The sequence below is a fragment of the Amblyomma maculatum genome, chromosome 8 (genome assembly GCF_055883805.1).
Source record: "Amblyomma maculatum isolate TAMU_Amacu chromosome 8, ASM5588380v1, whole genome shotgun sequence".
Lineage (NCBI taxonomy): Eukaryota > Metazoa > Arthropoda > Arachnida > Ixodida > Ixodidae > Amblyomma > Amblyomma maculatum.
Window position 1 is genome coordinate 122,897,230 of NC_139351.1, and position 23,212 is coordinate 122,920,441.

Genomic DNA, 23,212 nt, shown 5'->3' on the forward strand with positions numbered 1-23,212 from the left:
ACAACGAGTCGTCGGTCCGGCCAAGAGGAGGCGTTGGCCCGGAATCTGCATATCGGCGGTCTCGCTAGTTTCGTTAGTTTCGTTATCGTATTGTGTGCATTGCCAGTTTTGCGTGCTGTTCACTGTGAGCCGAACTGTGCATCGAATAAGGTTGCTCTTGTGAGCAAGTGTCACCATGCCGTTTGTGTGTGCAGCGTTTGAAACCGACCACATATTTTAGGGTACGAATTCCACGCCATGAAAGTGGTGGAACTGACATGTTGACGAACAGCGAGCTCGCGCCGCTTCGATGGATAAGGTTCGCAATCAACACACTGCAATACTAGTGCTGTTCACATTTGTTTTTGCTGCACTGAAGAGCAGTCTGAGAGCAAGCTTGTGTGACTGACACCACTAACATGTGAGTGGTTTCGAACTTCCTTCCTGACTCGATATTTGAATGTAATGACGTGATCGTCTTTATTCTTTTGAAGGGCGAGTCAAGGATATGATTGAACAAGGAGATGGCTGGCAAAAACGCACTTACTTTCACTGCCCTGTGGATCCCAGAACCGAAACAAGATATCGGCATCTACGAAAGGCGATGTCATCAGTTCTTTCAACTGTCTGTTCCTGCATCTCGAGTGGAGGTGTCCAAGCCCGTGCAGGTTCACAGTGGCACATACGGCGACTGCTTATATCGAGTCGTCTCTTCAGTTCTTCTGGACCGCAGCATTACGTCGGCCAAGCTTGAACAGCTCTACTTCAAACTCTGTCGACAATGGTGCATGGATGGAGCAGCGGAAGGAAGCCCGCGTTTTTTGCAGTGGCTTGTTCCAGATCGCAAGGACGGCTTTTGCCGCGGCTCCGAGACATGCGAAAGGAACATTCAGCTGTCATTCCTATCTTTCGGGGCTTCGAAAGGTCTTACCGAGTTCGCACAATGTCTGACCATTGACTCGTGGTCCAAAGCCCCCGGCTATAGACTTGTCTGCGTCTTCAAGCATGATGTGCGTATTGTCTGGATTTTCTTGACACTAGAGCACACATACCAGTGCGGCAAGCCTGACAGCGCCTACAGACTTGAGATCCCGTACCAAAATATATTGCGGGTGGTGATTGATGACTGTGAGGGCAACACGGCCTCGACAAATGTATATCTACACCTCTCCACTTTCCCACTCCTGTTCAGGAAATCAGGGAAGACACCATCTCAAAACCAGGAAGAAGAAAGCGAAAAAAACAATCCCGCAAAGATACCCAACCCCGAATATTTTTCATTCGAGAGAGCTCTCGAGCTCGGTTGCTGCTGCACTGGAGTTGTTACGGCATCTAAACTTGGCGGAAACTTCGTTCTGGTCCTTGGCCTTCGTAACAAATTCAAGGCACGTCAAATCTTGGGTCGTCTTAGTCGAAGGTGTGATGTGGGAACAACCTTTGCGTACACGTCTGTGACTGTACATGAAGTTGGCTTTCAAGTGGAAGAGATGCGAGCATGGTTTCAGCACAATCTAGTGGAACGGGTTGAGTTCAGTTGCTGTTATGCACTATCTGCCCTTGTCTTGCAAAGTAGCGACCTAGTGGCACAACTAGCTCTTCTCTCACAGCAGCATTTGCGAGAAAGATTTGCTGAAACTATTTTGACATTAGCTGCTCAGAATGAAGCTGTGCTGGAGCATGCCATATTTGCCGTCAGTGCAGACATAGAGGCTCGACACATCGTGTCTGTGCTGGATGCTATAGAGACTGCTTTTCGCCAGCTATCTCGGAGCTTTGTGCCTTATGTTGCGCCTCGTGGTTCATGCCTCATTCGGCGGATCTTCATACTTCCCTCACGGCTACTTCTCTTGCCTCCATCTGTTCACCGCGAAAATCGAGTGCTACGTCAGTTTGAGGCTGAGTTTGCACTGAGGGTGACCATTCGGGATGACAACCTGCAACCGCTCTCTCACTCACTAGCCTTTCATCAGCATCGTGATGAAGTTGTGGATGCCATCGTGGGCCAAACCCTTCGGAAAGGCATCACCATTGGCCGGCGAAAGTTCAGATTGTTAGCATCATCCTGCAGCCAGCTTCGTGATCATGGCGTCTGGCTTTATGCTGAGGTAAGCCTGAGCAACAGACGAGGCAAATATTTGTTTGAGAAAAAAAAAAGTGATGATATCACAGCAGGAATTGAAGGAAAAGGTACAGCGGGGCAGAACATGTACATATGGCTAACAGATAACAGGTTGTCTACTAGGGTAAGAAAACAGATTTGAAGGATACAAGAATGTAGCGAAGGGCAGCTAAAACCACATAAAGAGATGCAATTTAGAGGGTGGCTGAGATAAGATGGATAAGAGATATTTTTTTCCCACATTGGATAGATGGGGGTAATTAAGTTGTTGATGGTGACAAAGCTATTGTATCATTTCCAACTTCTTGCAGAATGTTTTTAGGTTATATAGTGAAGGAAAATTTCTTACTTGATTCAGCTTTATAGTTTGTGCTGCGTCTGCCTGGCCTGTATCTCTGAATTTTCATATCTCTTTTTTTGGAAGCAGTGAAAGGCTAAGTGTGTTGCTGGTAATCCTTTGTTAAGGTGAAGTTTAAAAAGCGCTTCCTTTGCTGGAGCATGATTTTTCCCATGTGCACTTATGTTTAGGACCTCTTTTTTATTTTTCTGAGTTTTAATCGAGCTTCTGACTGACCTTTCAAATCTACTCTGCAAGAAGAGCTGTGGTTTTTTGTAATCATGACTAAATTTGGCTCAGTTTAGCCATAATTGCATTAAGTGATTGCTCATGTACTTAAGCTTGAACACAAAAGACAGTAAAGGTCATAACTTATGTATTGTGTGTTCTCAGGAGTTCTTAAAAGCAGGTGCTGTTACTATCATCATACTTAGCCGGGTTCTAGATTATCAGGATGGAGGTCCCTCCATTTGCTTTCTGATTGTCCTGTGCCATCTGTGGCTACCCTGTCCCAGCTATATTTGTCATCTCATATCTCTGCAAGAATTTCAGCTGCTTAAAGCCAACTCACACAACACAGTCATCTGACGGCTCGTGCTCCGTCAGATGCCTGTGCACAATTCATCAAATGACATACCATTTTCAAACCAGAAGGTTTGCGCCTATGATGCCTGTTGGTGAAGTAGCATGCTGAAAGACAATACGCGTGCCTAATCCGGCTATCCTCACCTGGAAAGGTTAAGGTCGGAAAAGTGGCAGTAAACCGGTTATTCATGGGTTTAGTCTTTCTTAGAATGCAGGCCAGCCGTGGACCTCGTAAAGCAGACGTCACGTGACGCTCGAGCTGCGGACTAGTGATGCATCATGTGAATTGGTCTTTGCAGACTTCTTTTTTGATGTTGGAAATGGCAGGTTGTATTATTGGTACCTGCCATTTGGAGTGCTGAAGGAATCCAGCTGTTCTTTGCATGCCATGAAATGATATAATTGTGTAAAGATGGCATCGTAAGGGGTGATTCAAAGGTAGAGGTTTGAAAGAGGTTCAAGGAATGGAAAGCGGTTTTCATGGCTACATCGTAAGCTCTCAGCTGTGCATAGAGCATCTATATAGTTAGCTCGAATATTTTCTACTTCATTCATTCCATACCAATTGAAGAAAAAGATAATAGCTACAACCTACAACAGTTAGACCGAGAGAGTTTTCTGACAACGAGGCTAGGTCTAGTCATAATTAGTATAATTCAAGGTCTTGGGGTGAGACATTTGTCGTTTAGCGGCTCTGTTGTACCTGCCAGCATTCTGTTTTGGCAGACCACATGTAACTTCATTGTATATGTTTGTTTATGGAGCTACTCAAAGCCCTTTATAAAATCATTATGTGTTTACATAGGTTTCTTTCTCTGTTCTCTTGCACATAGGTCACCCGAGGACACTGTCCTGAGACTATTCGAGAGTGGATGGGAGACTTCAGCAAGATCGGCAGCATAGCCAAGAAGATGGCACGCATGGGCCAGTGTTTTTCCTCAACAGAGGAATCGGTGAAGGTGCCTTTGGGAGTCGGTGCAATTACAGAGCCCGACAAACTTGGCGGCCGCCATCCCAAGTCTGGAAACCCTTACATCTTTTCCGACGGAATCGGCATGGTGTCGAGCACACTTCTTAACAAGGTGCAGCTTGTTTTTGTTATGCCATGAGTTCACGTCATCGTGGCTGTACAGTTAGTACACGCTTAAAATTTCAGTTAATTTTAGGGAGGATTATTTTGGATGCATACCAAGCTTCCAGAATGTCTATTGCTTACCATAGCGAAGCTGGTTGATCGCTCCTTTGTTGTGACTCTAGTTCGGACTGTATATGTTGAAAGTAGACTGGCTTTTAAGTTATGCTTGTTACAGCTGGGAATCAAGTCACGTGAAGGTGTCTTCTTTGGAGATCTGGGAATGAATGAATTAAAGACGAATTAAGTGAATCAGCGGAAAGGAATAGATTAATATTATCATAAATGGCCCAAAGCTTCTCTTCGCACCCCATTTTGTTTTTCTGCATGCGCAAAGGGGGGAGAGGGGAAAGGGGGGGGGGGAGATGGCCTTGTCCTATCGATTCCTTCCATGTGCATTTATGAGTGCGCTTGTGTTTTCCTTTTCAAAGCTCTGTGCCATCTAGTGCAGATACAAGTTTTGTCAATATTTTGTATATGTTGCAATTCCATCACATTCAAATAAATGTCTTTTAGCCATCCCTCACCTTTGCGCGGCACTTTGGCTATAGGGGCCTTGGTGGCAGTGGAGATCGAGCGGGGGGGGGGGGGGGGGGCTGCAGTGAAACTTGGCTCCCCCTAATGCAGAACCCTGCATACACCTATGGAAGGCACCTTCTTAATCTGACAATTTTTTTTTACACTGTTGACTGCCAAAATGACTACCACTTCTTTTTGTCTTTGCCATAGATAGAACCATATGATGTGTAACTAATTTGGGACATTACTTTTAAATGGTTCCCAGTCATCAGTGCTAAAAATTTCCGCGACCACCTTAGGATTGCTTGCAGTGGTTTGAGGCTGTGACGAAATTGTAGAGATTGACATTGTTGGATTGAAATTTTTGTTTGATTTGGATTTAATTTCAAGAAAAACCTGCACCTTCTAAAGAAGTCCTCTGTCAGACTTGCACTTCGGCAAAAAGGCAATGTGATGACAGTGCAATGTACAGACATTACGATACTGCACACTAATTAATTTTGGCTTTCAAAAATGCTTTAGGGCAGGCTTTTGAAGCCAGATACACCTTTCCTTTTTTTTTTTTTTTTTTTTCCCCGATGGTGCCAGGTTTGCCAAAAGCTAGGCATCACTGGAGAGCCGTCAGCCGTTCAGATCCGCTATGCAGGCTTCAAGGGCATGGTATGCTTGAACCCACAATTGGACGGGGACAAATTGGTGTTGCGTGAAAGTATGCACAAATTTCCCTGCACCTCGTCCGACATTCTCGAAGTCATCAAGGTTTCAGCCCCTCGTGAGTCATTAGATACCTTTAATTTCAGTGAGCACGCATTAAGTCTGTCTTATAGTCACAGAGAAAGCTAACAGTGGACAGTCTAACTTCGTATTGCATGCTTGTTTAAGCCTAGACTTTTTGTTTTCTTAAATTTCTTGGGCACTTATGTTGCTATCTTATGTTGCTTTCTTACATACTTATGTCTTATTGAGTTTTTATGCAAAAAATGTGAATTGTTGTCTCATCCAGAGTTTGTCGAGCACTGTATGTTGCTTGGGACAAATGGCAGCGCCACAAGTCGGCAAAAAATAAAAAGTATCTCTCAAGGCAGTGTATCGTTTTGTAGCATTCAAATTATGTGCGTGATCGAACTTTGAGTGTTTTGCCTTCTTTTTATTTGCATTGACTTCACATGTCTAGAAAAGATAGGCAGCTAGGTTTAAAATTGCCCGTCAGATGGCTGCTGGGCAGATAACTGAAGAAGCAGTCATTGGCAAGTGTCATGCACTCCGTGTGCTTTGCTGTAGCTGGCTAAGGAACAGAATTTTTATTGTCTGAGCATTGCTGCAGTAGATGCGGTATGCTGAACTGTAGTTTGGGAAGGTCTCTATGAAAGACATCAAAGTGGGCTAATAAATGCACTTGTCCTCATTTCGTTTGTTAGTCTACATGCTCACACGTGAGTGCAAAAATGTTTTTGACTGTGGTGTAGTGTTTAATGAAGGAACTTGAGTGTCTGAAATTCAACTAGAGCCTTCTACACTGGCTCATCCTCCTCTTTTTATTTCCCTCTTCGTGCATTCTATATATGAGAACATGTTAGGGAAGAGAGCTGCAAAATTTAAAAATCAGAGCTACTTGTTTTGATGAGAATGATGAATGAGCAGCGCTCTGCAGTGTCACAGAAGACATCAATCATGGTTGCTACTGCCATCAAACTGCCACCTTTCAAACACAAATAACTGGAGTAGCCTTATCTCACTCTGCCTGATTAGGACTTCCAGTTTGAAATTCGTTGCCCTAGTCTTCGCTGGAGGGTGGTGACCAGAGTAAAGTGGCCATAGGTACGTTGGCTGTGTCTAACAAAGAACTGTGTACATTTCTATATGTAGTCATCTCCCTTTTTACTGTGTAATTGGTCGTCTGGGACGAACTGCACCAACTGTGTGAGACATGGGGTACTCTGCTAAGGAACTAAAAAAAAAAAGAAAAGAAATTTTAGTAACCACTTAGACTGTTTAGTTGCGGTAAGGCGAAAGCATTTCTTTTTATTTATCTATTTGTCATTTATTTTTGTTTTTATTTTTCTTTGTATGCTTTTTGGCTATTGATTGCCCACTGTTTAGATACTTTAGCCAATTTAGCCACTGCTTCCTTGTTATGCAGCTACTGCTGGATTGGCTATGGATCTGTCTCACTTGACACATTTTGTTCAGACCCCCCCCCAAGAGCCAAGAAAAGCTTTCGCCTTAAAAAGAAACAGAATCGTTGCCAATATGCCTTGCCTTTTAGCTGGTGCAGTATTTCTCCTGCATACTTTTCAGGTACGGTCTGTCTGAACAGGCCCCTCATCACAATTTTGGAGCAACTTGATGTGCCAGGCCATGTCTTTGTGAACCTCCAGCAAAGCATGGTTCTCCAGCTTGCCGACGCATTGGTTTGTGAGAGCACCGCTCTGAATGTCCTGGGAAGCTACGTGGAGGTGCCGTTATTCTTCCGTGAGCTTCAGAGCCGGGGCTTCCTGCTAACGCAGCATCCTTTTGTGCGCTTGCTCTTGTGCACCGTCTACAAGAATGCCATGGGTGGGTTAATAGTGTTTCATACACTGCGTAACGGGAGGTGACAGCTAGTATTTAGCTTGTCTACTCTTTGGCAAAAAAACAGATTCTGGATAATTGTAGCTCCACCATAATTCTTTCCACGGTGGACACATTAAGTACAGTAATTTTTTACAGTAATTCTGTCGTAATTTTAATGGAAGTGAATGTTTGGTGTTAGGCATCAACTGTCAAAAACATTTCCTGGAGATTTGCCTTGAGAAAAGTTGTGATGGCCGAATCCTTGTTTTTTGCCAAACTATAGCCCAGCCAATACAAGATGTGCACTTCCGAGTACCCTTGCTCCTGGCAATCGGGGATGGATGAATGCATTGCCGCTTTTTCTTCTAGGCAATATAAAAAAACTCTATGGCCCTTAGGAACAGTGCCTAATTGTTTAGCCAGGAGAGATGAAAGCCTGTTACTGTGGTTTCCAGCCACTTCTTTCTGTATCCACCAGCCGAAATCAGCCTTTTGCCTAAAATTTCTCTACAATGTCATCACGCTGATCTATATTTCCGTCTTTTTCAGCTGCAAGGAGTGTTCATAAGTTTCGTCACCTAGGGGTATTAAATGTGTTGAAAGATGCAAATTTCAAATGCGTGTTCAGAATTTTATCCCTCTGGTGACATTTTGTCATGAAAATTGCACCACTGACATTGAAATAGTAGCCTTCAAATTTGTGGCGTACATACAAGCATGAGGGAAACGGCACACTGCAACTGAATTTTTTTTTTTTGCCTCACCAGCATGATAGTCTCGCTGTCGTGCATCTTACTGCTGGCTGTTTCTTCAGTATAAAAGGTCACCTGAAGGTTACATTGCTGGTTGTTTTTCCAATAGAAAAGGTCACTTGAAGGTTATATTGCTGGCTGTTTTTACAGTACAAAAGGTCACCTGAAAGTTATGTTGCTGTTCGTTTCTTCAGTACAAAAGGTCACCTGAAGGTTATGTTGCTGTTCGTTTCTACAGTACAAAAGGTCACCTGAAGGTTATGTGCCTCACGTTTGATGAAGAAGTCTTAAATGCAATGCACCTTATATTTAGCCAGCAACAACCACCCGCATTCTTGTGGAACGACGTGCAGAAACTGGTGCACCGAACTTGGATAACATCAGAACGTGGCAGTCTCATTGGAAGGAGGGCATCTAGACAAGAAAACCTTAATTTTAATGTAACATCTTTCTTTTTGTTTAATCACTTGGTAGTGAAGTTGCACACCGAGTGACTGAGCTTACTTTGTGCTATATTTTTGCTTCTTTCAATGTCATGTCATTTGTAGTCAGTTTATTCAGTAATGAAAAAGGTTTGGAGTGTTAACATAGAGGTACTGAAAAAGCTGGACTGAGGACAGTGCTCCTTAACAATTTTGATGACCCCTAATAGACTACTGCTTGCCCTGTATGAGGACATGATGGCGTTTGTTGCTTATGAACAATAAAATCTAACTCAGCAGCCTATTGTACCCACGAGGTGCTCTGCAGACACCCTCTAATTCTTTTTTTTTTTTTTTTTTTAAGTCAGGTGTCAGGTATTATAACCATCTGGGTATTTTATCATCCACACTGTTGTGTTCTGTTAACATCGCATTGCCTCGCTGCACTGCCTTGTTGATAAAGTTGCACTCACTCTTATATTTTGTAATGTCATGCGATTGATTAGTTATACTGCCTGTAGTCTTAACAGCATTTTTTCTTAGAAAGTAAGCATACAGATGTTGTGAATAAATTGGACAGTATACCGACAAGTTTGATGAACAGCTCAGCATGGAAGAAAGTGAGCAAGGGTTATGTAAATCAACAGTTGTGCATGTGAATCAGCGTGCCATAATGTGCAGAGGTCGTTTATGTCTGTCTTGTGACGTAAGTGTCAGCAGTTTGGACAATTTGTTTCCCACAGTTGGGTAATGCTACATAGACCTAAGGGTAGCATATAACCCCTTCGCTCACTGTGTGTCCATATGTACGTGCAACTGTGTAGTGTCGTGTGGTTACTGCTAGGATGTAATGTGCCATGAATGGCTGTAGCTTATATGTTGAACCCATTGTAGCTAGCCGCGTTGCACAATTTCATGGCGGGCGAGGAAATTGACGCAGAAAATTATCTTTGAAATTGATAACTTTGGTGACCGTATATTTTTTTGGCTTTGTTGTTTAGAAAATGTGACATACAGTTATCAGTAAAATCCTTTTTTCGTGAATTGCAAATGGTGGTCTCGCATTTCCAGATGGCTTGCGGACCAAGAGTCGCATCGCTGTGGCAACCAATGCCGGCCGCAACATGCTGGGTGTCATGGACGAAACTGGGAAGCTTCAGTACGGCCAGGTCTTTGTCCAGTACACCGAACTGGGTACTGAGAGCAGGGACACCCATGTCCTCACAGGTTGGCCCACTTTGCTTCACAGCATGACTTTTGCCTGTGCCCACACCTCTAAACAGAAATAAGCTTGAGTAAAAAGGGAGTAGCTTGTCCTCTAGTGCACCCCCTATTAAAACCAGGGCATGCTGTCCGAGCCGTAAGACATATTTTCATCACTAGAAATATGGAGGCCAATCCTCACTTGAGAATAAGTGGAAATCTAACAATTATGAGGATTTCAAGTGAGGTTTCTGTATCCCCTAATTAATAACATAAAATCTCAGATGCAGCGGTTAAAAGTCTCCATTCATTGGTAAGTGCATTAAATAAATATTACTTAGGAAGAATACATGCTTCTGTTACTAAAGTTTAGCATTTCTTATAGTTCGTGGTGAAAATCTACCCAGGACTTGTGCCTTTACGAGGGAGTACGCTAGGGGACATTTTACTCTTTTTACTCCCTTATAGGCTTATTCCTGTTTTGAGTGCGGCAGTGTCTTCTGTTCTTTTTGCACACAGCACGTAGCACAGTTACATTCGGAAGACCTTTCCTTCCTAAAGTTGTGCTCACCAGATGATTTAGTTTCTGTTCAGTCTTACTTGGCCTATGATTTCCTTCAATCTCTTGTGTGAATTTTTGATGTTCCATTTATGCATTTTTTTTTGTCCTTCACTACATTTGGTCATTGTTGATAAAAACGTTGAGCACTGAAAGACGACACCCGGCTCATATAGGCCCCTTCAGTATGAAAATAAACAAGCAGTTTTTGCAAAAAGACGGATATTTTGGTTGTTTCTTTACCAAAGTTGAAAATGACTTTGGGATATAATACGACAAGGTGAAAACTAGTAAGGAAACAGGAAAAAGCTTGTTTACAACGCATAATTATGGAGAGGTCGTTAATTGATTGCTCAAAGTTTGTTCTCTCTCATGTTGGGGATACCCGTACATGGCTGCCATCGCAGTAGAGTGGCGCGGTGATACGCATTGAAAGTAGTAAATGGTGCCTAACACACCTCATGGCTCCAAATAAATCCTATTGGCTGTAACAGATCTGCACGAATTCATCTCTATGCTTCTTATGTGCGAATCTGCTTCATTTTTGATGCTACGATTGTGTTTATAACCCTGTGAGGTTCATATCGTCTAGGTTGTATTGAATGGACTATTTTACTGTTCTCTCGAGTAACTGGATTTGTCAAACATTAGCACCTGTAACTTTGATGTTTTATTTTTTTTTCGCCACAGGCACTGTGTTGGTCACCAAGTGCCCCTGCCTTCACCCCGGCGATGTGCGAAAGTTTGAGGCCGTCGACGTTCCAGCCCTGCGTCACATCAAAGACTGCATTGTGTTCCCAGCGAGAGGGGAGCGGCCGCATCCCAACGAGATGGCAGGTGGGCCCAGGGTTGACATTGGACAGTTGCTAAAAGGAGCCAGAATTAAAAGATAGTTGAGAGTAGCCATTCCACTTGATCTTAGTGAGCCAAATTTGTAGCCAAATAGAAAGGCATGAAGGGCACCAGAGTTCGGTCATTTTGCTTTGTCTTGAAGTAACAGGTGCATTGCAAACAAATAAATAGTGATTTAAATTCTCACTGCGCGTGCGCATGGTTTATTTAGGATCGATCTTGCCTGAGTAATTTTAGCGAAATCCGGCCAGCAGCTCAACTGGAATTTTAAACATTAAAGCTGTGTTTTCTTGGATCCTTAGATTGAATTTGAGTCATAGAATTGCCGTTAAGAAAAATCTAGCTTCATTTGGCTGTGCATCTCTGCTTTTATCAAGTTCACGCAAGAGAACGTGCTCAGAGAACTAAGAAAGGGTTGCACCATGATATGAAACCTTCTCCTCACGAGGGTCTGATCTAAGCGATCGGCACATTTTTCTGTGGCCCAGTGAAATTTAGGGATGGCCACCATCCTTCGCGATCGCTTGGTGCCATCACTGTGCCTATCACGCGTGGAAGTACTTTAGATGTACGGTGCACCCCAGGTGGCGCACTGTTGATGATGCAAATCGTCCCTGCTGGCGAGAAGGACACGCCCACATTGTCTGCCGCGGCAGCAAAGCTTGGAAATAGTTCTGATTTCTAAAAAGTAGCCAGTAAACGAGCCAAAAGGAACGTTAAAAGTAGCCAGAAAGTAGCCAAGCAAGGGATTTAAATTGATATCCCCAGACAGCGTAGCACAATGGCCAATTTGCCGCAAAACGCCCACCAATGGGAACCCTTGGTGAGCCACCCACTTGACCGCTGTTCTATGAAAAAAACTTGTTCTATACGACTCGGAACAAGCAGCCTTCAAAGCTGCTTGTGCCACACTTATCACTGCGGAAACCCTCAGTCTTGCAATTTGGAAACTTTGGAGTCATTGCAGTCCTTTGCCATGCATATATGCATGCTTTTTGTTACTTGTCAAGTATCACTTGTACAGTCATGTCCCCTGTTAATAGGAACACTTTGTTTCTGGTTATGTCTATAATGCGAATTGTCCGCAATAACGAATTGCGAAGAAAAATGTGTTCATCAAAAAAAAAGAGGAAAATTGAAATATCACGCCAAGATTAATATCTGCTTTAGTGCTTAGTGGTGGTCAATGAAGTTGAAATTAAGAAACTTTTGGCAACTTCAAGCTCACTATCGTAGTTGTCATTATGCTCGAAGTAACGTAACTAAGTTAGTAACTAATGAAGTAGTGTAATCTTTAAAATATTAAACTACCAAAGAGAAGGGCCACTCAAAATGCAGAAAACGAAACATCTGATTAGGGAAGTGGAGATTTAGTTCTCATCGCTCTCCATTAACACGACAAAAATATATGAACTCGAATGGGCTGTGTGTGTTCTCTCCCTGTCCATTGTCTGGAAAGCGAGTTTTCGTTTTAACGAGGCATAAATACATTGAAAACATTTAGTTTGCAGAAACATTGTCCCTAATACGAGTCATCCTTGTTAATGGGTGGCATATTACGAGGCATAACTATATTCCCTTTAGTGGTTGTTGTCGGTGTTTTGTAAACATTGCGCAGCAGGCGTTCACCTTTTAAAACCTGCACATTAGTATGACAGCATGCAGAAGCTGACGTTGAGAAGAGGACAGCATGATGTATAGGATCATATTACTCAGCCTAACCGCACTAAATTAACGGTTTTTCATTTCATTTTCTTCTGCATGGTTTGCTAGGCTCCGACCTGGACGGCGATGAGTATGTGGTGATTTGGGACAAAGACCTCTTCTTTCCTGGGCCTAACCGCAAGGCCATGATTTTCAGGGACCACACAGTGAAACAAACATCAGGTGACAATCTGGTATGTGTTTGGATTTTCTGCTTCTTCTACTAAAAAGAAGAAAAAAAAAAAAGAAAAGAACTTTGGCAGTCTCAATAACAGGGTATTTAGCACAACGCGCTTTATTATGTATCTGTGTTGTGCTAACTACTCTTTTATTATGACTGAAAATCAACTGGCTAAAATATGTGACATTCTTTGCAGCACTTTAGTACCATACCATGCTACTTGGAAAGTATAATTTTTTGCATGCCTCATGTTATTAATGATATCTTATTTCATGTGCAACAAATAGGCTTGAAGATGAAGACGTAAAGAGTAGTAAGTAGTTTATTGGGTGGGACTTGGACTGGATTAAAAATACCGTTGCTGTTGGTCACACCGTGTATAATTTAATGCAAGAGTTTCTGTGTAACAAGAGGTCACTGTTGAGAACAGTCACTAGCATTGCAAATGTACACATGCTTGCATAGTCGTACTCATTCGTGCAAAAAATGCATGGCGCAGAAACGTATAAATGCAACTTTCCTTATTAAGTGAGGCTATGCAGTGATGAGGGAGTAGAATTCCTCATCCAGTGTTGAACCTATGCTGACCTTGTGGACAGACCTTTCTTTTTTTTCTCCTAGAGCTTGCTTTGGTTCACAAAATTCACAAGCACAGTAGCACATTGAACATCTTTTGCATTGCAGGAAGAAGCCATGATCGAGTTCATCTGCAACTACATCAAGAACGACAACATTGGCATCATGTCCAATGCACACCTCGCATGGGCCGATCAGCTTCCAGACGGCATTTTCTCCGACTGCTGCCTCAAGATTGCCAACAAAATCTCAGTGTGCCTCGACTTTGCCAAGACGGGATCAACGTCACACCTCGATAAGAATGAGAAGCCCCGTCTGTACCCTGACTTCATGGAAAAGGGCTGCCACAAGAACACCTACCGTTCCAAGCGGATCTTGGGCCAGCTGTACCGGCTCCACCGGTCACTAGAAGCAGTCGTCAGCACTGACTTTCAAAACCACTTTGTCGAAAGCGACTGCCAAAGCAAGCTATTTGAGTACCCAGGCTGGCAGGATTTCAAGGAGAGTGCGGAGCGTTCACTCGCAGACTATGTATTGCGAATGCAAAGAATTCTGGACCAGTATGGGATCAGAAGCGAGGGAGAAGTGGTCTCTGGTCTCGTGAACAAGGTCTCTGACATCAACGGGAGCAAGAAGGAGAAGGAAAATGTTGAGGAGCTGGTAGCAAAGCAGTACCAACACTTAGTCAGGTCGACGCGGCAGTGTTTTTTTGAGAACGTAGATGCTGCCTGTAAGGACAGGGGCATATCAACCGATTTGGAAAGGAAGGTGGTGCTTCTGCAAATGATTTCCGCGTGGTACATGGTGACGTACGGCAGAAGTGACGAAGTGTCCGAGGAACAGCGAAGCTGCAGCTTTCCATGGGCCTTGGCTGATGCTTTGCTGGAACTTGTGAAGTCTTTGTCCCCACATGACTCAGAGGTACATCACATGGTGCCTAAGAATGTCTTGGTTTGTAAGATTAATATGTCTTTTGCCAAAGAAGCAGAAATCGAAGCAGGAGAGGGAGAGCGAGCAACGCAGAGTTCGGCCAAAGTTCTAGCTTTCGAAGTTGTTACTAAGTGGGCAATCAAAGACGAACTCCTCAAAAGTCCAAAATCAAAACACTCCTCAGTGTGCAAGCCATGCTTGTCTTACATCTTTGAGGCGTTTGTAGACGGCATTTCAAAAGGGCGGCACCAAGCAGCACTCTTGAATGGTTGCTTTGAAAAAGGTGCAAGTGATGCTTCTTGTGAGAGTGAGTCATTTACCGTTGGTGACTTGGTGTTGGAGTTTCTGAAACACCTGTGTGGCACCGAAGTGCAGTTTCCACCATGCGACCAGTGCAAATGGTCCTCGTCGATGACTCGCACGATCACCATGGCTGCAGTGAGGACTTACAGTCTGCTCGCTATCACTCGAGACCTTTGTCACTTGGGCCTGGCCTGCGAGTTGAAGCTTCATGAACCAGTCCAGATCGTTCAAGAAGGAAACCCTATCCGCATTCAGGTATGTGAGCCAGCTTGGAGGTGTTTTGTTGTTCATACTGGATACGAGTTAACACCCCCAGCCTAAATGACTGCTAGAGTTAAGATGTTTTCTCTTTATACTCACACAGTGCCATGCTTGTCATGTCCATTTATGATTTTTGTGTGGGCATGCTGTCTTGTTACTCATCCGTTTCACAACACCATGTGCTAATGATACTATTGTCATTGCTAGACACTGGGCCTCTCTTTATTGTTCCTTTTACAATGACATAAATGAATGTTTCCTGGTCTTGTGACGTTAGCATTAGTGTTGGCATTATTGGTGTAATACCGTGCCACACTGGTTGGCCACCATGCCGTTACGTCACGCATGACAGCACTGCAACGCATCATGGTTATGTGCCCTGCAGAATGGTCAAGGCGCAGTGGAAGTACGGGTGGCGGCATTATGCGCGCCGTACCAGACCAGAAACGAAGACAAATTCAACACCTCAGGCTGCTGTTACTTAATCTTGCATTACATAGTGGTAACCATCCTCTCAGCTTTACCTTCCCTTTCTTGTCTGTGACTTCGTGTCATAGCAGCCCAAATAATTATAATTAACGTTTTAGGCTGTGTCATAATGTCGACCATCATAGAGTACTGCTGACATCAGGTTTGAATTGTGATAGTGCTGCGCCACCTCTTGCCTACTAAATAAAAGTGGCTGCTTTATTTATCTGTACCTTTTTAATTTTATTCACTTTGAATCCTATTCCTTTTATTTTTCACCCATTACAGTATTTTCTGTGTGTTGCTTTGATTTTTTTTTATTAATATTTATTTTTCAGAGCTAATTTTGAGCTTATTCGTAGCTGCTGCTGTGAGAGGGGTAATGACCTGTAAATTGTACCGAAGCACAAAATTCATTATAGCCACTGTGCCACCATGGTATGGAGCATCTTATAGTCAAAGCTGTTGAAATGACTGCCGATTATACTGCTCGCTTTTGCTACTGCCATTACCACTTCTTGAGATGACAAGTGATGACAACAAGTTTATGATGATAGTCAATGGCTGGTCATTCAGGTGAAACATCCAGAGTTCATGGAGTTGCTGCGGCACAGCCCAGAAGAAGTGGAAGAACTGCTGCGCGATTGGTCGGGCGCCCAGGAGGTCCACATCAGGGGCGACACCAGTCACAATGGTCATTACCTGCTGGTGTCGGCAACAGGACGCGACTGGCAGCGATGGTTCCTCCAAGAGCTTGTATTGCAACCTTGGCTGGGTGATGCCGTGAAGAAGAAGGACTTGGAGTCATTTCTTGGGCAGTGACTGTGATTGATATGACTGACATCTGATTGTCATGTTATTGACATGTGATTGATAGGATTTGTAGCTACCCTGCTCAAAAATGACTCAGTGTGTGCGAGAATTGCCTGGTTGCCCAAAAACAGGTTAACACTGAGGTGCCATTTCCTCATGAGCACGAGGAGTAATTTAAACAAGGTGTCATAAAGCTTTAATCTCATTTGCATGACCTCACACAGAAAAATGTAATGGAGTTATTTTAATCTATAGCATTTTTGACGCCTTATTTTTGTCAAAAAGCAATATTCTAAAATTTGAAGCCTGAATGTCAACTAGCTTGATGAGAAACAAACTTAATGCTTTGTGGTGTTTAAATCTTAATGCAGGTAAGAAAATGTCACGCTGGAAAAATGCTGGTTTTAATTTTGTACCAGTCAGCTAGTCCATTTACCAGCATTAGAGAGCAAAAATTAATTAGCAATATGCAACAATGAATACAGTGAATTGTACATACAGAGCACAAAAACAAAAACTGTGAAGTTAATCTTTTCAGTATTCTCTCTATATCGACTCCATGCAAGTGACTTATGTCATGCGTTAGCCAAATGTTTTAAGTTTTAGTGTGCATTATTAATATTATTTACATTTTCTGCTATTGCAATGAACACCTCAATAAATGAGCTTTGATAAGCCAAACTTTCTGACAAGTCAAATAGTTTGTGTACATTATTATTTGTTTGTGCTTGTGTAAACCCATTTAAAAAAAAAAATAAAACGAATGCTACGAGGTAATCAGACTTTGAACATTCCGAGCTCTTTTAATGCCATAAGAGGTTAACTAAGATAGTTTTTGCAAGTGTTCTTCCTATAGCAGTGTATTCAGGTGCATGAAAGTTGTGGGCATGTCAGAGGTTGAACTCATGTCATCCCATGTGACAAGTGAGCAATATTTGGTGCTGAAAAGGTAGAACTTGCAATAATTGGGCTTTGTTTAGGATTTCTGAAAATATTGCTCTCAGAAAGTGTCTAATCAATGTTCCCTTGCATACTTGCTAACATCAGCCAGATTATGGCCACTACACATGCCGAGCTATCTTTCATTAGCTTTGTGCTGTGCCAGGTAGGCAGTTCCATCCCACGTAATGTCTTAATCTCGTATCTCCAGGTGACTCTCTGCTGCTACCTCTTCCTATCCTCCTAGTCCATTTGGTTACACTTAAAGGCCATTTTACCTAGCAATCTCATTATACACCCAGCCCCATTCCATTTTCTCATCCTTTTTTTTTTTTTTTGCCAGATTTTCATTTTCGCATCTGTTCATTCAGTACATGCTGATTTTCTTGCCTATAGCCTGGCGCTGCCATGTCATGCTTTATTTTGTTTTCATAGCCCATTGAACAGTTCTCAATCTAAGTTCAGTCCTGTTTGTTAGCCTCCAAGTTTTTTGGCCCTTAATTGAGCACTGGCATGGTAAAATTATTATGCCCTGTTCAAACACCGACTATTATATAGAGCACTGGGAATGTTAAAGTTTCCAATCTTTCAATGGAGCGTGCCTGTACCGAAAATATTTGCATCCTCCTAGACGACTATGCAGCTGCTGGCGAGGCCTTATATGAGTGCATTGTGGCTTAATTCGGGCTCATATGTATCTATATTGACAGATTTCTGTCATAAAAGAATTAATGGGGTTTCACTCCAATTAAGGTGTTCGAAGCGAGTTAAGCATTTGAGAGACTATAACAAATTTTGGCAAATTGTTAAATGAAGCCAATTAAGGTGTGCGAAATGACTGCTTCGCAGGGTTTGCCATGGTTTAGTATTGAGAGAGACTAACAGAGTTTGGGAAAATGTTAAATGTCTTTTGTTGGTTTGGTTCTTGGGGAGGGACAAAAAAACGCAATAATAATAGTTGGTTCACAGGAAAGGGAAGGCACAGTATTTGTAAAACTTTTGTGGACACCTGAACTGTGCAGAGGGAGGGAGGGAGGAATGGGAGAGAAAGAGGAGCCTTAGTTTAGGGCTATGACCACCTGGAGATCTTTAGCACTAACATTTGCACTGACATCGCAGTCTGTCTCACTTTTCGGTGGACGCCTAAACTTGCAGTTAATGGCATGCAGTTAGAAGTAGTTATGTCATCCCTTTGAATCCTCATCCTAACTAGCTACCTTTAACCTGACTAACAGATGAATGCTAAATGACAAGTGAAATGGTATGACACCATTCTGAGCGCTGCACAAAAAGGAGTTGTGTCACAATTTTGATACTTTTTTTGCCGCTTCCTGCCCACGCTTTACGCTCACGCAACTGATGAGGCAAGGAAGGCTTTTGCTTTAAAAATTAAGTAAACAAACCAACATGTTTTATTCATCTTAAAGCACTCATGGTGGCAAAACAGATTACAGTGCACACGTACCTTGTCAGTACTGGAGTTGCTTAAAGTTAGTAAAAGGTACTTTTTATGTCTGTTTTGTATCTTAGCTTGGTGTCCACATTTGTGGGCTTGTATTTAAGATTTCAGTGTCAAATTCACATGTGCAAAGGTGGGCAGAGTACCTGAAAAAAGGAGATAATTCTCTCTTGGGTAACATTGTTCCCATATGCTTGCAAGCATTCGTGTTCATTGTTTTCATCTGTTGAGATGAACAGATTTTCTTCAATGACCTGTTTCGTTTATCTTGAAGCTATTTCATTATAAATTAATCTTCGTGTTCCCGGTTTAAAAAGCATGGCATTAAAAGTTTGTGGTCTGCATTGTTCGTGTTGCACAGGCTCATCTATCACGGACATAGCGTATCAAGTGTCCTTTGAAGAACAAGCAGAAAATTCTTGTTCTATTGTCATCAAAAGTTTACAGGACAGGTGTGTGTTAAAAAAATTATTTCAGTGCATTCACATAATGCAGAGGCACGAAATGCGGGCAGACGTCAGGAGATGCGCATACTCTCCGTGCTGGTAAAAATGCCGTGCGACTGAGTCACAGTCCACTGGGCTTGAATGCATTGTCATAATTACTCACTCCTCTTGTGATATTGATGATTATGATAACTGCAGGTTATGTGCCATTTTGATTATGTGGCTACCACTGGAAGGGCTACTTCTCTCAGCTTAGTGTTGTGATATCTACAAATAGATGATGACCTTATTTTTGGGTTGTGTGCCTGCCTCCATGTGCTCCGCTTACTTGTGCCTTATCTTATTGAAAGTTGTCTTATGGTGAATTTTCTGCTATCATGTATGAATGGTTTGAATGCTTTACACCTTTGTATTTTTGTTTGTTTGCAGCATTTTTGCCTCCTTGCGTGGGAGATTTTCAGAGTAACCCGTTGACCGTGCTTTTACTGGTGTAAAATATGTAGGATGCTTCTGTGTCAGGGTTTCTTGTCATTGTGCATTAAAGTGGAAGGCAAATCGTGACACTTCACTTAAGGTTTCGAAGACATTTTCACAGCAGGCCCTTGATAATTTGTTTCAATTGGACCGAAAATGTTATAATTAAAAAAGAATGATTAATGTACTTAAAATTGGTTGCAGAGCAGAAAGAGGTCAATTCAAAGAGGTCATTTAAGTTAAGTGAGTTTAAATTAGTCAAGAGTTTTCTGTGCGTGTAAAATGAGAAGTCAAGTGCATGGTTGTGCCTTTTGCTGTCGTGGAAATGTTTTTTTGGAAAAAATCTTTTACTCCTTTAATTTTGTGTCGATGTTGTGAAAATGCATCTAGAGCAAACTGCTGTAAGCAACTTGCATGCATTATACTTTACTCAAGCTGCACAAAAGACACTCTCAAGTACCATTTAATCAACTCATGCCAGTTGTCATGGTTAATGGTCTAATGGCATCTGGCATTTATTCCTTTTTGCTTTTCACAAATTTAGGGCGCAAGGGGGCTCTGACATTTCTTGTATGAATAAAGGGGTAAGAAAGCTCTTCCAGAATGCACTGTTTTTCTGTTTCAGGTGTGAATTTTTTTCTGTTCGGAGTAATTTTTTAAGGGAATTATTAGCAACACCTAATGCTGACATACTAATTACTCCCTTGACTGAAACTTGTTACACTGTAATAGATCCTCAGCTGTGAAATCACACATGCAATTTACAAAATAAGAAAATGGTTAGAGGGGAGGGGGAATTTCTGGTGCAGCCAAAATAAAATATTTCTGGATTGCATCATTGGTATGACATTAGTAGCTAGCTATTAATAGCGGTGAAAAGCTCTAACACTAAATAGAATGTACGGATAAACATTGGCTTAAGGCTCCAGTTGTTGTTGTTGTTGTCCAAATAACTTATGGCGCATACCCACAGAGGGGGATCGGCCAAGAATTGGGTAGCGAAGAAAATTTTTGGAGTATACTTGCATAAAAAAAAAAATTGATTTGAGGGGTTATTTGAGGTTCCAGTTATTATCCTGCCTTTCGTTACATTGTAGCTGTCATTTCTTTTTCGTTACCAAGAAGACAACAAGAGAGTGTTAAAGGGAAATATTTGCAAAGCCAGCATATGGTGTGGAGATTGGGCGCTTGCACCGTCTTCTCGTTGCAAAACAAAAAAGGTTGTCAACCGTAGAAAGTGAAAAGTTTTTGCTGTTGTCCTCGGAGATGCATCCACAAAATGCCTGATGTAAAAAAAGAAGTACTAGGAAAAGAAAAGGTGTAGTTGCATTTAAAAGAAAGAAAAAAATGGTGCAAAATGGAAACTGAGTCTTGATGTCAAACTTGGACATAGTTACCATCCTTTGCTGTACCTAGATAGGGGTGCCCCTTACTGTTTCAAAGAAGAGGAAGTCGTCTGTGCGTGAAGATTCGTCAGGACAGCTTTGCACCAGACTCGGGAGCGACCATGGAGGTTTGAGATCACCTCTTGCTGCACTCTTTTCATGTGCATTGTTTACAGATGCCTTGTGGAACATCAAAACCATCAGTATTTGCTGCAATTGAGTTTACAATCAGAGCTGTGGGCTTTAGCTAGAGCAAACTGTGCTAAGCCTAAAGCATCATAACTGTGGCCTTAATTGAAGCCCCATATTTAAATCGGGATTTTCCTATTTTCGCCTGGCATTGACAGTCGTCATAAGAAAATGTGATTTCCTTTTGTTCGAGCCACAATGCATGAAATTGACGTGCACTGTGTTTCTGCTTTGACTGCATTCGGTGTCTTGCAACCAATGTAAAAGTAATATACATAAGTATGGATAGCTGAAAAATTACTCTACGTGTACTGCCCTACTTATTACAGATTAAATCCCTCTTTTGCTGTGAAATATTTTTTAAGTAGTGCTTTCTGGTCAGAATGAACACAGAAATGTTCAACTTGTGCAAGCCTACACATATGTATTGTGGTCTGGCATTACGCAAATGAAATCCATAATTTAAAATGTTACCATTACTAAGCTGTAAAAAACCTTTCAGCTTTAATAATTAAGTGGAAAATTAATAGTACCTTAGAGCCAAGGGATCCTTACAAAGGGAGCAACTGTGGAGACATTTCATGCAAGAGTCTAGCATTAAATACAAGCACCATTACTAAATTGTAGCGAGGTTGGTTTTCTACGTTGGATATGGTTAATTCTGCAAGTTGCTTTCATCAGTTTCGTGTTATGTATTGTAGTATTTAATTGCTTATTTCAGGCATGACATATTCAGTTTGCATGTTTTTGTACATGCTACGCTGACATTACATTTAAATGACTGGGGCTCTACAAGAGGTGCATCATGTGACTTGTTGCAGGACGAGCCAGTTAAGAAGCGCCTCTTCCTCAAGGCTGACAATGATTTTTCTGGAGAGTTCAGGAATGCTCTCGGAAAGCCGACACCTATCCACTCTGTCTCTGTTGGCATCCAAACAAAAGGTTGGTTCATTGTGGTTATACTGGCTAAAGCATCGGCTTACAGCATGAGCTGAAATCATTTGCACACCCCGGCCGATTTCACTGCAGTTAGAAGGTTTTCATCTGTAAAAATTTAAATGATTTTCTGCTGAGAGCAAATGACCCTCTCTGTATAGTAGAAATTTTCCAATCTAAAGCAATGCTGTAGAATGTATTTCAAGGTTTTAGAACCTGAATTACGCATTTGAACAAAATCTAGGAGACAAAATATATGCAATGTGTCTTGGGAGGAGATAGAGCGACACACGCGTGCACACACGTGTGCACACACACTTCTTTGACTGATAACTAACTTATGCTATCATCAATACCAACCCAGTCAGTCTGTTACCAATCGAGCATCCACATTTTTGGTGATACATATATTTATAGGGGTGTGCAAATATTAGAAATTTCGATACGAACCGAACATGTTTATTATTATAGTTAACTCGGAGTGGGCTTACCAAGATTTCAAGAGTAGTTGGAAAGTGGTCACTATAGATGTACCGCAGTTAATTGTGGACCATTCTACTATACCTATATCCTTCGTGCAGCCAAGGGTAAATCAATGACATCTCGAACCTCTCCTCACGAAGTTTATATGTCTGTTATCAATCGAGCATCCACATTTTTGGGGATACATATATATATAGGGGTGTGCAAATATTGGAAATTTCGGATACGAATCGAACATATTTGTTATTGGATTCTTATGCAAAAGGCTGAAATGTTCTGAATTTTCCAAATATTCAAAAATTTCCGATTACACTGAAAATTTTCGAATTCACTCTACTGTGCGCTTTACCGCAATATACTGACAGTGTAGACTGTTCAGTGAAGCATCCTAAAAATGCGATGGGGTCGTTTTGTGGAAAGGGATCTTCCCTTTTTTGAAGAAGGCTTCCCGACACCATAATTCGAGCTTTCGGTCAAGTCGGACATTTTTGAAGCGAAAAGCTTCACTAGGCTCATCAACACTGCGCTTCCCGTGAGCCAGGGCCCCAGATTTGCCACTTCTGCGCATGCGCGAAACCGGGTGACGTCATACATGGCGCAGGTAACTATGGGCCGCCGTTCCTTCTTGTAACTTTGGCCTGACCTTTCGCCGC

General features: G+C 42.2%; 2 protein-coding genes across 2 annotated transcripts in view; both read left to right on the plus strand.

The window, feature by feature from the left end:
• Positions 1 to 20,162, plus strand: LOC146182430 (uncharacterized). The gene is made up of 10 exons (XM_084577530.1): positions 1 to 400; positions 474 to 2,084; positions 3,854 to 4,102; positions 5,260 to 5,443; positions 6,970 to 7,227; positions 9,470 to 9,625; positions 10,851 to 10,997; positions 12,786 to 12,910; positions 13,582 to 14,961; positions 16,012 to 20,162. Exons 2-10 carry the CDS (start codon positions 504 to 506, stop codon positions 16,255 to 16,257), a joined length of 4,326 nt encoding a protein of 1,441 aa, XP_084433656.1. The 5' UTR covers positions 1 to 400; positions 474 to 503; the 3' UTR covers positions 16,258 to 20,162.
• The window catches only part of LOC146182431 (tetraspanin-33-like), a 12,190-nt gene continuing 6,113 nt past the window's right edge, over positions 17,136 to 23,212 (plus strand). Inside the window, exons 1-2 of the mRNA XM_084575950.1 lie at positions 17,136 to 17,197; positions 21,862 to 22,082. Coding sequence (XP_084432076.1) covers positions 17,136 to 17,197; positions 21,862 to 22,082 — 283 coding nt within the window. The remainder of the gene's footprint in view (positions 17,198 to 21,861; positions 22,083 to 23,212) is intronic.

Coding starts and splice junctions, on each gene's coding strand:
- LOC146182430 (XM_084577530.1), top strand. CDS start 504: ATGGCTGGCAAAAACGCACTTACTTTCACTGCCCTGTGGATCCCAGAA. Junction 9,626..10,850: donor GGACACCCATGTCCTCACAG/GTTGGCCCACTT, acceptor TTTTCGCCACAG/GCACTGTGTTGGTCACCAAG. Junction 10,998..12,785: donor GCATCCCAACGAGATGGCAG/GTGGGCCCAGGG, acceptor ATGGTTTGCTAG/GCTCCGACCTGGACGGCGAT.